Genomic DNA, 13715 nt, shown 5'->3' with positions numbered 1-13715 from the left:
TCAATCTTTCAATAGGACACCAACTAGGAAGTCTCCGCCAAACCCGCAGCCAATCACAGCGCGGTGTGGGCGTAACCTCAGTCCAAACTTTTACGCGGCGCCATCGGCTGAAAACTAAACCGAGATGGAATCTCCCAGTCTGAACCGGTTTCAACCGGTTGCGAGTTAGTTGCTTGAGAGAGGAGAGGAGGCGCAGGCATACAACCTCTACACCGCCCTGCTGGAAATTTATTAGAGTAACGAATTAATTAGTGAATCAAGGTTTACTTTGTTTCGTAAAATGTATCGGAGTGACATATTATTGGGTTTGCCGTGATAGTTTTGGAATCCACATCAGTGGTTCTTACCAGCCAGACATCACTCACTGCTGGAGCTGGAGATAGTCAACGCTGCAGAAATAGGAAATCTTTTCAAATCAACAGTGACACTGAAGTCCTCTCTATATCTTGTAGCTTCTTTGGCAAACGCCACTCTTTTCAGTCAGAGCCTTGGACTTTAGGTAGGTAACTGGGGTGAAGTGCAAACCTGCCATGCTATGATTAACGTTTCTTGGGTTTACCTTTACAAGGGATAAAATGCGTTTTGGTGTGGATAGTAACTTGTGTTATTTTGTAGTTTACGTAGCCTGTCATCGTACCTCTGAAGGGACACGCTAATTCAAAATGCAGTCGTATCAATGGGGTAATCAAACAGGGTTCGACTGTCCGCTAGCTAGCATTTAAGACTTTATAGGGATTAGCTAATAATGGCTGTCAGAGAAAGTGCTGTAACTTAACCTAACTAAATGCATAACTAACCGGGGCTGCATCTAGTAACGTTACGTGCGACACTGCAGATGAATCAGTAACCAAACGCTGAATGATTAAATCCGTGCCTCTCCCACCACAGTAGCATCACTCGTGTGCGTGATGTGAGCGGATGTCAAGTTGCGGATGTTGCTAGGTACTTAGAGGTAGCCGGTGATAACTTTATCTCTTTGTAATTTAAAGCGTCTGAAATGTCACTATTGGTTCAAAGCATTGCCTGTCCTTCTGAAGTTTAACCGCAACACAAAGCGTCAGTGTCTCCCAACGGTGTTGTTAAACAATAGAGAGTAAAAATCATGTATGGGCGCCCTTCGTCCCTGGTATCTTTGGTGGGAGTGGTTGTAGACCTCCTCAAAGGACCACATGCGAACTGTTTGTGCAACAGACGACTATCAGCTAGCTAGAAATATAGAGTAAAGCCTGGCTAATGTTAGCATTTTGTATGAATGTAAGCTGCTTCCGCGTACACGCAGTTTACATTAGCCACGTTACAGGCAGTGCAGATAAATGTCAACACAGTTGTAAGCTGCATTCATTATTCAGGTCTTTTTTTAAACTACTAGTGCCTGCTACTTTTACAGCGGTCGCTGTTTGGAGGAGTGAGCTCCATCACTTGCAGATGTAAACAACGTGACGTCGTCTAGATATCCGGCACGTGGCTCGGTTAACCTTCTTAATATGGTAGGAGAAAGAAGTACTTGATTAGTGAATCTAAGTAGGTAACATAGACGGACTGAGCGGTCTGCAGGCTGCTTACTTCTATTTTCAATCGGTTCTTTGTTTAAATTGGGAAATGTCATTGACTTTGGATTTATGAATGGTGTACTTGGCAGTTTTCAGTTCAGTATTATCCTGTTTTTGCAAGACAGTGTGGTGCCAGTGTGGGAAAAGTCCTCGGATCACCAATAAAATTAAAGGCTACCTAAAGTTTTGACATATTTTTGCGGAAACGGTCTAATGTGATCAGCTTTTGGATGGGTCCCTGCTCCACCAGTCTTTACTTGAAAGTATTGATGCCTGGGGTGGAGCATTGTATTCAGAATTTTCAGCTAAACTGCACTTTTCTAAATAGTCTAACAGAAGAATTGACACAGCTCTCCTGCCTTTATATACCTTTTGAACAGGTTTGTGACACCTATTAAGATGACAGCTCAGTGGTGGGTCTAGGGGATTTTTGTTTAGTGGTCAGCTGTTTGGAATTGTTCCTAAACACACTGTTCACATGACTTTGCCTGTTGAATGTGTTCGGTGCACTCATGACCCCTCCCTCTGCTGTCCTTGTTGCAGAGCTCTATGCCAGCAATTATGACAATGTTAGCAGACCATGCAGCACAGCAGCTGCTGGACTTCAACCAGAAACTGGATATCAACCTGCTGGATAATGTGGTGAACTGTCTATATCATGGGGTGGGACCACAGGTACGTTGGAGTTATAAGCCATCTGACACAAAGTATGCCGTTTGTTTTCATGTCAAATGTATGATTATGCATTGAATAAAAAGAAAAATATTTTATTTTTTGCCATTTTTGACAAGTTGTGTTTTTCTATGCTACAAGTCCTCTTTATCCCACACCTAACCTAAAACACTGTTTATTCATTTTTCTTTTCATCTTCTACTTGTAAAATAAATATGTGTAGGAGTGACAAAGTGACATGATAGTTACAGCGCAGACAAATTAAGGAATGACTGTTGTCCTGTTTTCTAAAATTCATTTGCAAGTCTCTTCATGGAACCTCAGTGTTACATCTAAAGTGTCATTCATATTTGTATTACAGCAAAGAATGGCACAAGAAGTGTTGACACACTTAAAAGAGCACCCTGATGCCTGGACAAGAGTGGACACTATCCTTGAGTTCTCCCAGAACATGAACACCAAAGTAAGCTAGCTCCAGTCCATAAAGCATTAATGCAAAAACACTTACTTGTGCTTTGAGGAAGTGTATGCTATCGCAGATTTTGTAGTTTGCAAAATAACAAAACAAAACATTACACTAGGCCACAATGTTTGCTGACAGAATGGTTTTAGTCATAGAAAATATGCTGCTTGGTGGATCTTTTTTTGAGGGCAGCTTTATGTACTGTGAGTGCATGTTGTGGGTGTACGTGGACAGAGCAGAGATTCAATACATAGTCCGAGCAGTGTTTGCACTATGCCCTAACCTCTGTCCTTTTGACAAAATGAATTCTGTTGGATTGGAGCATACCAGTTAAACCACTGACTTTGCTTGTCCATACTATACTATACCATACAACACTAAATAAACCTTCTAAGTTTCTACCCAGTTGGGCCTGAATGGGAATGAGCCCTGTTTTTCTTAATCATACCTATCCCATCAGCTGTATTTATTTTGGTATCGCTTTGGTTTGTTAACCCAGAGTCCCCTTGTCTCTTTCTCTGCACCCTCTAGGAATCCACCTTTGAAGTGCTTATCTTGATCACTTGTCAAGAAAACAGCAATTATTTAGATATTTGACATGGTCACAATCTGGTAGTGGAAACAGAAATGGTAGAGTTGTTGCTCTTGCTTTGCCTGACATTCTGCAAGTTACTGTACAAATCCATATTTATAAATGTATTTTAGTACAACTTACATCCTTTACTGAATATAGAATGGAAGACAAAAAATGCAGGGCGAGTCCAGTTTATTTTTGTATTCCTTAAAAGGAGTGTAGCTGCCAACGCAAGTAGAAAAATGGAGTGGGCTGCCCCAGTCCCCGTTAATAGTAAGATACATGGACGGGGTCAGTTGTATGTGGTGGCTTTTACGGTAACTTCCTGGTGTTTAAGATTTGGTGCATCAGTTTTTGCAAGATATGCTGAGTTCAAGTTTTTAAAAAATGCACAGCACACTACTTGGATCAAGAGCTGCAGGCGATAGCATTTAGTTTGAATGAAGTCTCACTACCAGCTCGTCATCGATTTCAGCAACACCTTTTACCTTGCGGTTTCCTGTCACGTAAAAGCAAAGGTGCTGCCCCCACAGCATGGATTTTGATCAGTTATTGTAGTTATTCTCCCTTTTCAACATACATCTAGACGCCAAAACATTCACACGAACAGTGTCTAATATTATTGATTGTTATATTCTTTAATTTTTAAATGAATGACCATAATAAATTGACTATTGAGCAATCATCTGTCCTTTGAAGTTCTCTGATTTAGGGTTGTGAAGCTGCCTGTGACTAGTGAAGACAGTGATTCAGTTTTCAGGCCTGTGCACGTATTCACATATGTATTAACAAAACAAAATTGTCTGTTCCTTAAAATAATTAAGCATAATTCACAAATTGAATGTCCATACTGGAAAATGAGTAAGAACTAAAGTACCGTGCATCTGCAACTTCCTCAAAGTACACAACGTGACATTTACTTTTTTCTTTTGTGCTTGCCTGTAAGATTGCTTTTAACACTGACATTCATTACTAATGTCTAAGTTGTTGTGTCAAATGTACTTCTTTTAGTTTTAAATTTGTAATTTGCCAAAAACGGGTCATTAGAGGAAAAGAGGGAACAAAAGGTAAACACTTCTTGAATTCTGCATTTATTTTGTTTCATTAGTTTAAAAAGTGCATAATTTCAAAGCACTGTGAGCATTTGGCTTTTTCTTAGTAACAACAGTATTTATTTTTGAAAAAATGTAATGAATTCAAGCTGTGACTATTTGATATTAATCATACTGTTCCATTATGTTTATGGCTTGTAATAGGAAGAAAAGGGGTGTGTCATCCTGTGCATCATGACACAGCTAGGCTTTGACGGCAGGCCTCCACAAGGTCTACCCTTTTTAAATTCCCTTTGACTGAATTCTGTTCATCCGTTTCTATTGCATTTGTTTCATTGGACAGAGGGAGGGTGCAGGCTGCAGTCAATAGGACCCAGTTTAGAAAGACAAACTGTTGATGGCTTCACTTCACCTGTAGGGATCATGGCTCTGTCCCCGCCCCACCTTCTTTCCTTTTACAGTGCATCTTCTTCTTCATCCTCCCACGTCGTCTTCTCCTCAGTTCCTCAGCCAAGAACCTTTAATAATGTGTTCTGGCTTAAAAAGAAATGTCAGTTTATCTGCTGATAATTTCTCTCTTCTTCCCTTTTGTGTTTTTGTTTTTTTTATTCAAAGTGTGGCAGTTAAAGATGAAACAAAACATGCCAGAAATGTGTGTGACACTCCAAGCGACACCTGTCAGTAGTGCACAGTCTGTGTGCCTGTAAGGAGATTTCACCTTTTAATCTTCCAGCATCCATTATTTGTAGCACTGTTAATCCTGCTCTAATAACATGTTATTTATTGTCATCATTGTTTTTGGGGACTTTTGTACTCTTGAATTGATGATCCCTACAGTTGAAACAGTCAGTTCAAGTAACATTAGAGCATAAACTAATAAATATTTTTTTCTTGATGCTTCACTATTTAGCAATCAGAAATGAATACAGGGCATAGCCTGTGGTTGGTCTTGCTGTTCCTTATGACACACCAGTTAAATTGATCTTATTTAGGCATACCATAGACGTGAACCATAGTGTTAGGAAAATTGATTGACACGGTTTAGGGTTGGGTATCGAAGAGGTTTTTATTGATTTGGATTCTTCATATCCTTTCTGGTTCCTACTAATTGTTCATTCAGATTCTCGGCTTACTGTTTGGTTAGTAAAAGGGACAAAATAGCCAAAGATACCTCCATTATTTTCAACAAATTTTAGGCTACCATAAGAAGTCACTTAAATGATGAAGTATTTCGCGTTTTAATTTTTAAGCAAGCGAAAACAAGCTGAATCCTCACATTTTTATTTAGAATGTTGTGCAGCTTTTGCACTTGACATGATCTCATTAGGCCATGCTAGCATTAGCTGATTCTGGGGCATGATGATTTGAGCTGTGAGTGCTGAAAATGCTGCCTTCTTAAGGACCTTTAGGATGCTTCATGATAACAGCTCCACTGCACTTTAAAACCCATTATTTCCAATAGCGTGAACAACAGATTTTTACTGCGTCGAGCAGCGCAGCAGCCCAGCACACGCCTCGGACATCTTGCGTTCAGCCTAGTTGAACTACCCTGGAGTCCGCTTTCAGTAGTAGATCCATGAATCTGAAAGGTTATCAAACTGCACAGTGGTTTGTAATGTTATCAGGGAGGATATTGCTGGAAAGTTAGCTCATCAGCAATCATTTTATTTTTTATGTCAGTGATCTTAAGAAACAAGGTGTTTATTTTATAAATTGATTTACAAAGAATGTGCCCTTGCACATACCTGACTGACCATCACAGCACCATCAGCACACTGTTTGGAGGACAGTGTGTTTCAGCAAAGGTTGAGCCAGGTTCAACTTAAATGTGGGGGGCATCCCACAGGTTTTGTTGGAGCCTTCTGTGTTGGTGCCCCTTCTTCATTGACAAAGTGGTTCCATTCAGATTAATAAAGGGTGTGCTTTTATTTAAATATATGGCTAAAGTTGGTGTGTCTGATGTCGTACACGCATGCTGAAGTATATGCTTTATCATAATATGAACTTTCTCTCTTACATTCACTGTATCACTCCTGTCATTTTTGGACCCACACTCCAGTCTCTCACGTTATAAACACCAAACCTGTGTGTTGACATATGCGCACCAGTGAGGTAGACGGAAGCACAGTAGGTTCAGACTTTGAGGAGTCGCTAATTCAGATTCTTTCTTGACAAAATCACTTTTCTTATGTAGTGTATTCAGTTCCAGTTAAGAGGACAAACATTCTCGATGCCCAACCCTATAGTGTCTTGTAGACTCTGTAAAGAGCATTTAACATAGACCTTGTTACGTTGTCTGGACCATTTACCATCAGACTCACTCTTTGACCAATCGGAACCAAAGCTGGACAATGGATTATTGTGTTTTTCTTCTGTCTTTTGTGGTCTGGTGTGAAGCTGGGGGAAACAGCAGGACTTCTGCAGTATTCCGGCTTAATGCTGCTCATAGAGCTTTAAAAGACAGACTACAAGTGAATGTTCTGGATGCTACAAAATTTGCATGAAAGACGTTGTTTAGTCCAATCTAATTTAGAAATGCAAGTTATTACAGGCTGGTCCACTTCATATTGTTTACACAATGCTTGACTCAGTGAATGTTATCATAATAGCTTTATCCTAATGCTTCTCCCTCCTTGCATATTACAGTACTATGCTCTTCAGATTCTGGAAACGGTTATCAAAACAAGATGGAAGATTCTTCCCAGGAATCAGTGTGAAGGTAAAAGTTAATTCTGTGGCATAACTCACAAAATGTTTGAATTCTGTCAGTGTTACTTCCTTTTTAAATGTTGCGACATGCGGTTACCAAGTTGAGGAGTGTTCCCTGACTAAGCATGCTGCTTTGTTTTCTGCTTGACTGGCTTTCACTGGTCGCTGCAAGCCAGGTTGGATTCTGCACTGTAGCAGCTGTTTTAGAGAGGAATCAACTAAAACACCCCATCGCTGATTTTAAAGCTTTGTTAAGGGGTCTTAAAAGAAGTAGAGGAACTTTAGTTAGTTATTACTTCACCTGCGTACGTTTCTTTAAAATATTTAAACCTCCAAGTGTTTTGAATTTTTGTGTGACAGTTTTTCAAATTACTGTAATGCCATATGTTTATGTTTGTAGGAAAACAAGACAATCCCAGTGTGTCTCTTTGTAATCTACCATAAGGGAAAGAAGGGCATGTGTGTTACTGGCATGGATTAGTCATTGCCACATGGTCTTTTCTGAAACTACCACCACAAGTTGCCAAAATCAGACATTTTTAGATCTTACACATAGGGGCTTTATTTGGATGTCAGTGGAAGAATTCCAGATTTTCATGAATACTTACCGTGAACACGATCAATTTCTGCTATCTACAGCAGTATATCAGTACAGTAATTTTATAGGGTTATAACAAATGTATGGTTTCACATTTTTGCACTTGAACTGTGGCCTAATTGCCGATTCTGCTATAACATAGCTCAACATTTCCTGTCTTTAAAACCAAATTTATTTTCCTTTGTCACCACCTACTGCTAAACATTTTTGAATTTTGTGTTTTTGGTGGGATGAAAATTGTCTTATAGATTTGGATTGAGCAACAAACAATGATTTTTGACATACAATCAGTAATTGTTTAAGTGCAAATCAGTTGATTCTGCTCCCTCCATTCTTCTATAATTTTGCTCAAAATTCATTTTTTTTCATTGACCTAAGACTTCCCTACTTCTGACCGTAGATGCCTGAATTTTGTTCAAGTGGCAAACCCAGTGCAGGGCGACCGGCAAGTATGTCTTTTCCCCCCTTGTGTCAGAGTATTGCCTTGTTTTCGGCTCCGCTCACTACACCCCAGCACATAATTGTCAGAACTGAGTACAGACACAGTCTAGAAACAAATGCGAGGGAGCTGAAAACACATTTTTGAAGAGGCTCTGCTCACATTGACAATATTGACTGTCTATAAAAACACCTGGGGAAATGTAACTTCCACTGAACTGACAAAAACCTTTGCCCAGTAGAAGTTCAGTGGCAGCTGCAGCCCACATCCATGTGTTTACCAACAAGCTTTGCAAGTGTATGTTAATGGAGGAGCACACTTTTTTCCCAAGTACAAATGTACTGGGATAAGATTGTCAGCTTCAGCTAGTTCTGAGCCAGCAGACTGTGTTAGGGTTATGAGTAACATGCTCCAGGCAACTTGTCATGTCAGGATGTGTTTAGATTGACATATTTTATTGGGACATGCTAACAGTGTTCTCCTTATACCTTTGTGTGTTTGCCAGGTATTAAAAAGTATGTTGTTGGTCTCATTATCAAGACTTCATCAGATGCATCAAATGTGGAGGTGAGTAAAGCTTGAATTTACATGAAACCTCAATGACATTTTTGGATATTTGAGCAGGTGCAGTGTGTGAGCTTGTACTTAATGCCAAGGAAGTTGACAAAACAGTGGCAAACTAAACTAACATTGTTCTGATGAAAAGTTAATATTTAAGTTGTATTTTGAACAAATGACTTATTTTCCATAGTATTTTTAAAATAAATAATATAATAGTAAAACTATTTGGACAAGTTTTCAGTGCCAAAGCCATCTACAAAGAAGTGGTCTAAATGTTTACTTACCACTGCCAAGACTCATTCTGTTGGCATTTGACATTGACAGGCATATTTACAAAGTGGAGTAACTCTCCATTGATTTTTGTGTTTGTGTTACATCAGAGCAGGCTGTCACTTCTTTTAGCCAGTCTTAGGACGGCCATGAATAAGGCTGGTAACCATAGTGCTATGTCATACAGACCAAAGATGGTGACTTCAGCTGCTTTCAGCCAACCTGACCACTTCAACAACCAGAAAGTTAAGGTGTTGAGACTGTATTTAACATACAGTCAGCAGCATTTTATACCTTTCCTTTGGAGCACACAGCGTTTGACTCTCTTTTGTACGTGATTTACATGCTAAACTGTCGGGAATCAGCAGTTGGGGGTGGGGGGGGCTCTGACTGGGTTTATCACTTGTTAGCAGTTAATATCTCTGATTTTATTAGCAGTCTACCTGAAAACATGCATCACTCACATGAGAGAGGTAGCAAGTGTACAAACACAGCTGTCTAATGTTCAGCTGTGAAACGAAATACAGAGAAATTAAAGCCCATTAGCGGTTAAAGCAGCTTTCAGAAAGTCTCTGTGGTTTGCTGTCACTCTGCTGTATGAGCACGACATTGGAGAGAGGAAACCATGTTAGTTGTGGAGCCTAACTAATGTTAGAATTTAATAGATATTATTGAATATACATTTTTCTCTTCAGTACCTAATACTAGCAGCAGTCTTACTGTAAAAATGAAAGTGAAATGGAAGTGAAATTGAAAGAAAATGAAAGCTACATTGAAAACTGAACTGTGATTGAAGTCAGAAGTGAGCAAAACAGTGGGCAGTTTTTTACCAGTGTAATATTGCAAGGCAAACTGCTTTCATCCAGAGGTTAGCTGGGGATAAGTTGGTCTTGATAACTAAGTTCATGCTGAGAAAGCAGCTGTCCAGATGTGTTTCTCATGTTTACAACGCTGCAAAACATTACACATTAAACCCAACTGGACGGACTGTTTTTGTAACCAAGATTGTCAGAATGTTTTTGAACAGTAAGGGATTCTCTAAATGGTCTTTTATCCAAAGGCGTGCTCATCTATTCAGAAATAATAATGTCATTCAGCTTGAAAACCCATAATTTGCTGCAGTGTGATAGGAAGTATTATATGAGTGTAACTTCATTGCAGTCTATTATTTAAGGATACGTCAGGTTTATGAAGCTAATTTCAAGTTTTCTAGTAGTCCTAGTCCTAATAGTCCTAAGATGCCTGAAAACACACGTCTTTATGCTCTCAAAAATTAAACATTATGGATGTTCTCTGATTCTTCCAAAATCTGGACCTGGAAAGTTTTATTGTTTCTGTTTTTGCCTTTTTTTTGTCACCACACTCTTAATTGTCTCACTGTCACAGGTTACATTTTTAATGATGTGATGACATGACAGAGGCTTTGTGTCCCAAAACTGAGACAGTGTGACTAACTTTTATTAACTCCTTGTTTTTCTAACTTTTTAGAAAGAAAAGGTGTACATTGGAAAGCTGAACATGATCCTTGTTCAGGTAAGCAATCAATACCATTTACAAGTCAATGATTTTTGTTACATAATGAACCATTTTCAAAACTGCTTTGACAGGCATATCTTATCTGGTCAGATCTTGTGTTGCTGCTGAGACTAAACAGTAATGGGGATGTACACAGAGCCTCAGTGCATACGTGTGTGTGCGTGCGCAAAAACCCGACAGTGTTTGTGTGTGGTGTGTTCATGATATCCTCAGAAACTCTGACGATTGAGTTATGAGAAATGGAAAACCTTAAATGCAAATCAGATACCAAAATCACATTATTAGTTAAAGCACTTGATCTTTGTCAATTAGGATTCAGGCAAAGACTTTCTGTCTTATTTAATCCTCAGAACTAGCTTTTGGGTTTTCCTTCCCCAGTTATGACCCTAATCTTCCTGTAGTACACTGAATTCCTTCCTTGCACCTACTTGGCCAAGCTGACTCTTTTTGATTAAAAGTGAACTGTGAGTTAGTGTGAAGTTTGAGATAAATGTATTTTTATAGGGATGCCTCAAGCCAGTTTGCAAGAGGCTTTTAATTGCTCAGTATTTTCTGTGATGCATGGTCGTTATTGTGACCCGTCATTGTGCTCTGTTGAAACAGTGGAATGTTTTATTTACTCTGCAGTGTTGCATGAGATTGAATCGTGGAGAAGCACAAAGTAGTGGCAGCAAACCGTTTCAGTGAAGTTATCCACATTGACAGTAAGAGAGCATACCGGAGCAGGAAGCTCAGTTCTAGCCAGCTACTCATGTTCTACTCATTGAAAGCCACTGACAAGTTGTAAGGCATGTATTGATACAAAGTACAACATAAAGCACAAAAATATAATAGGAAAAGAATATGATTTACAGACGAATCTTAAACATTATAGCTCACTGGCTGTATCTGAAAATTCTTGAGTGAATGTGTTTGGTTATTTCTCCCAGGTTAACTTGCCACTGTGCTTACTGAGGGTTAAGGCAGACGATTAAAATGTAGGTGAACTAGATGACTATAAATAATGAATCATAATAAATGTTCAGTGATGTAATGTTAATGTCACTGCTCAGTGTGACTTACTGATTAATGGCTTTTTTGTAGCTACAGTGAGGGAGCATGTGCAGAGCAACCCAGTGGTAAACAGGTTAAAACAGGTTATTAGTTTTCTCATTACAATTCATTACCTCTAGCAGTTTACCTCTGTTTTGGTGAAACACAGCGATCTACAATTCATCTATAAAAGAGGTTGATGAGCTGATTGTTTTCTTTCAGGTCAAACATGTGGGTTTTGGTGTCCCCGATGCTTCCATCAGCTTTTGTAGTGATACTTCATAACCTGAAGATGTCACTCTTAATTGGCCTATTATCTGACTCTAAAACAGTCCATGTGGGTGCAGTTCATAATTTGTTTATTTTTTTTAAAAAACTGCATATTTATTTTCATATTGTATGTCTGCATGTGAATGTCATTGTTTATAAATTGTTGCTGTGGCCTCATAATTGGACAGCGGTTCATCATGAAGAGCAAAATCTGCAGGAGAAGCGGTGTATTTGTTCATATGGTAGCATCAGGATATAAGTCATTATTGTCTCTAGTCATTATTGATGTAGTAGTTTTTAAAAGGTTATCAGCAATGACACACACAGACGCCGTATTACATAACAGTGTGAGTGATGATTGTATCCTTACTCCAGGAATAACGCAGGGTTTGTAGCAATGAGCTGATCAGCAAAGAAGTGCCCATCACTTCAGGAAACTGTTGTGATATGGACATTAAAAAGGCCTTGAGACTGATTAAACCACAGTGACCACATTCAGAATTTTTCTCTTGAACGTTAAAAGATTTCCGTGTGTATTTGATGTATATTTGCGTGAGGGCAGGCACTGGCTACATGAGTGACTTTGCATTAATGCCAGTGAGAGTGAATCAGTGCCTACGTCAGCTGAGCTAACATTGTTTTGGCCTTCGGGGACTGTGGAGCTCCAGATTCTATGATCGTGTGCAGGAAGCTGTGTTTAAAATGTTTGTGCACATACAGGTTGTATTTCTAGTATTGTGGGGTTGTCTTGTATCATGTGACTTCAGAAGCAGAGTTACACATTTTTAACCATTTTACTGCCATGTGATCATAGAAACAGGGGCACAGGCTTGAATTGAGATTTAAAGTTATTTTTAGCAAGTCACAGATTCATCCCCTCAGTTTTTCATTTTCAGGTCATGTGTCCTTCTCAGTGGAAAGTGTTGTTTTGTTTTGTCTTTTTTAAACCATCTAACAGCAATATGTGTTCGTATGTGTCTGTAGATCCTGAAGCAAGAGTGGCCCAAACACTGGCCCACCTTCATCAGTGACATTGTGGGGGCAAGTCGCACCAGCGAGAGCCTCTGTCAGAACAACATGGTCATTCTCAAGCTGCTCAGTGAGGAAGTCTTTGACTTTTCCAGTGGCCAGATGACCCAGGTCAAGGCCAAGCACCTAAAAGACAGGTCAGCAAGTTGCATCATAACACTCTGGAAGAACAGTCTTGTTAATTGTAGCAAGGGTCCTGGAGTTTATTTGATGGGATCACTAGGTGTATGTAAATTTTAATAGACTTTATAATTAACCTCAATAACCTACAAGCCCACAGTCAGAAGATGCTTTTTTTGTGAAATATCACAAAATCTTTAAACATCACTTAATTACACCATTTATTAAGTATTTGTCAGTTTTGTCAAATCTAAGAGTCCACATTAGTCCAGCACTTTCAGACCATCATAAAATATGATCTCAGGGTAAAAATATTGCAGCATTAATCCAGTGTTCTAATTCTGTTATCTGCAACTTACAGACTTGCAGACAAACGACCTGTTCTGTAAACTGAGCAAGCGTTTGTCTCATGTTGTTGACACTTCTGTTTTCCACAGACCAATATTTTAGCTGTGGCATTACACGATCCTATTTAGCAGGTTTACTAACATATTATTTTGCCCTTTCTTTATTCTGATCCTCCCAGAGATGCTGTACAAGCTAATAGTTTTGTATGTGTGCTTTCTTGGACTTCTGATATCCTCTTCCAAACATTTCGATCTGCATGCCATAGCAAAAGCCTGCAGTGTGTAGTAGAAGTTCTCTTCAGCCTGTGTGTAGTTGTTGATCTGTATGGCTGTAACATTCTTACGCCTGACTACATTCACTACACCACTTAATTTGAATATTGGTTTTACACACTGCTGTGTTGGCTTCTTGTTGTCACAGAACCTTCATGGGGCAACTATTTCACTTTTGAACTTTGATGAAGAAGTTTGCCTCCCGCAGAGACAGCCATCT

At 39.2% G+C, this 13715-nt stretch overlaps 1 protein-coding gene across 7 annotated transcripts in view; it reads left to right on the top strand.

The window, feature by feature from the left end:
* Window positions 1-13715, top strand: part of xpo1b (exportin 1 (CRM1 homolog, yeast) b) — a 39024-nt gene that overhangs the window by 14176 nt on the left and 11133 nt on the right. The window contains exons 3-9 of one of the 7 annotated variants that reach the window (XM_046401018.1): window positions 183-499; window positions 2094-2225; window positions 2584-2685; window positions 6958-7030; window positions 8563-8624; window positions 10377-10421; window positions 12711-12892. In XM_046401018.1, the coding sequence (XP_046256974.1) occupies window positions 2100-2225; window positions 2584-2685; window positions 6958-7030; window positions 8563-8624; window positions 10377-10421; window positions 12711-12892 (590 nt within the window). In that variant the 5' untranslated portion in view covers window positions 183-499; window positions 2094-2099. Of the gene's footprint in view, window positions 1-154; window positions 500-1341; window positions 1488-2093; window positions 2226-2583; window positions 2686-4515; window positions 4583-6957; window positions 7031-8018; window positions 8068-8562; window positions 8625-10376; window positions 10422-10642; window positions 11794-12710; window positions 12893-13715 lie in introns of those variants that run through there. The other 6 variants (XM_046401017.1, XM_046401016.1, XM_046401020.1 and 3 more) reach the window with 6 other exon arrangements.

The sequence above is a fragment of the Scatophagus argus genome, chromosome 10, assembly GCF_020382885.2.
Source record: "Scatophagus argus isolate fScaArg1 chromosome 10, fScaArg1.pri, whole genome shotgun sequence".
Taxonomy (NCBI): domain Eukaryota; kingdom Metazoa; phylum Chordata; class Actinopteri; family Scatophagidae; genus Scatophagus; species Scatophagus argus.
This window is presented reverse-complemented; position numbering and strand designations above follow the sequence as displayed.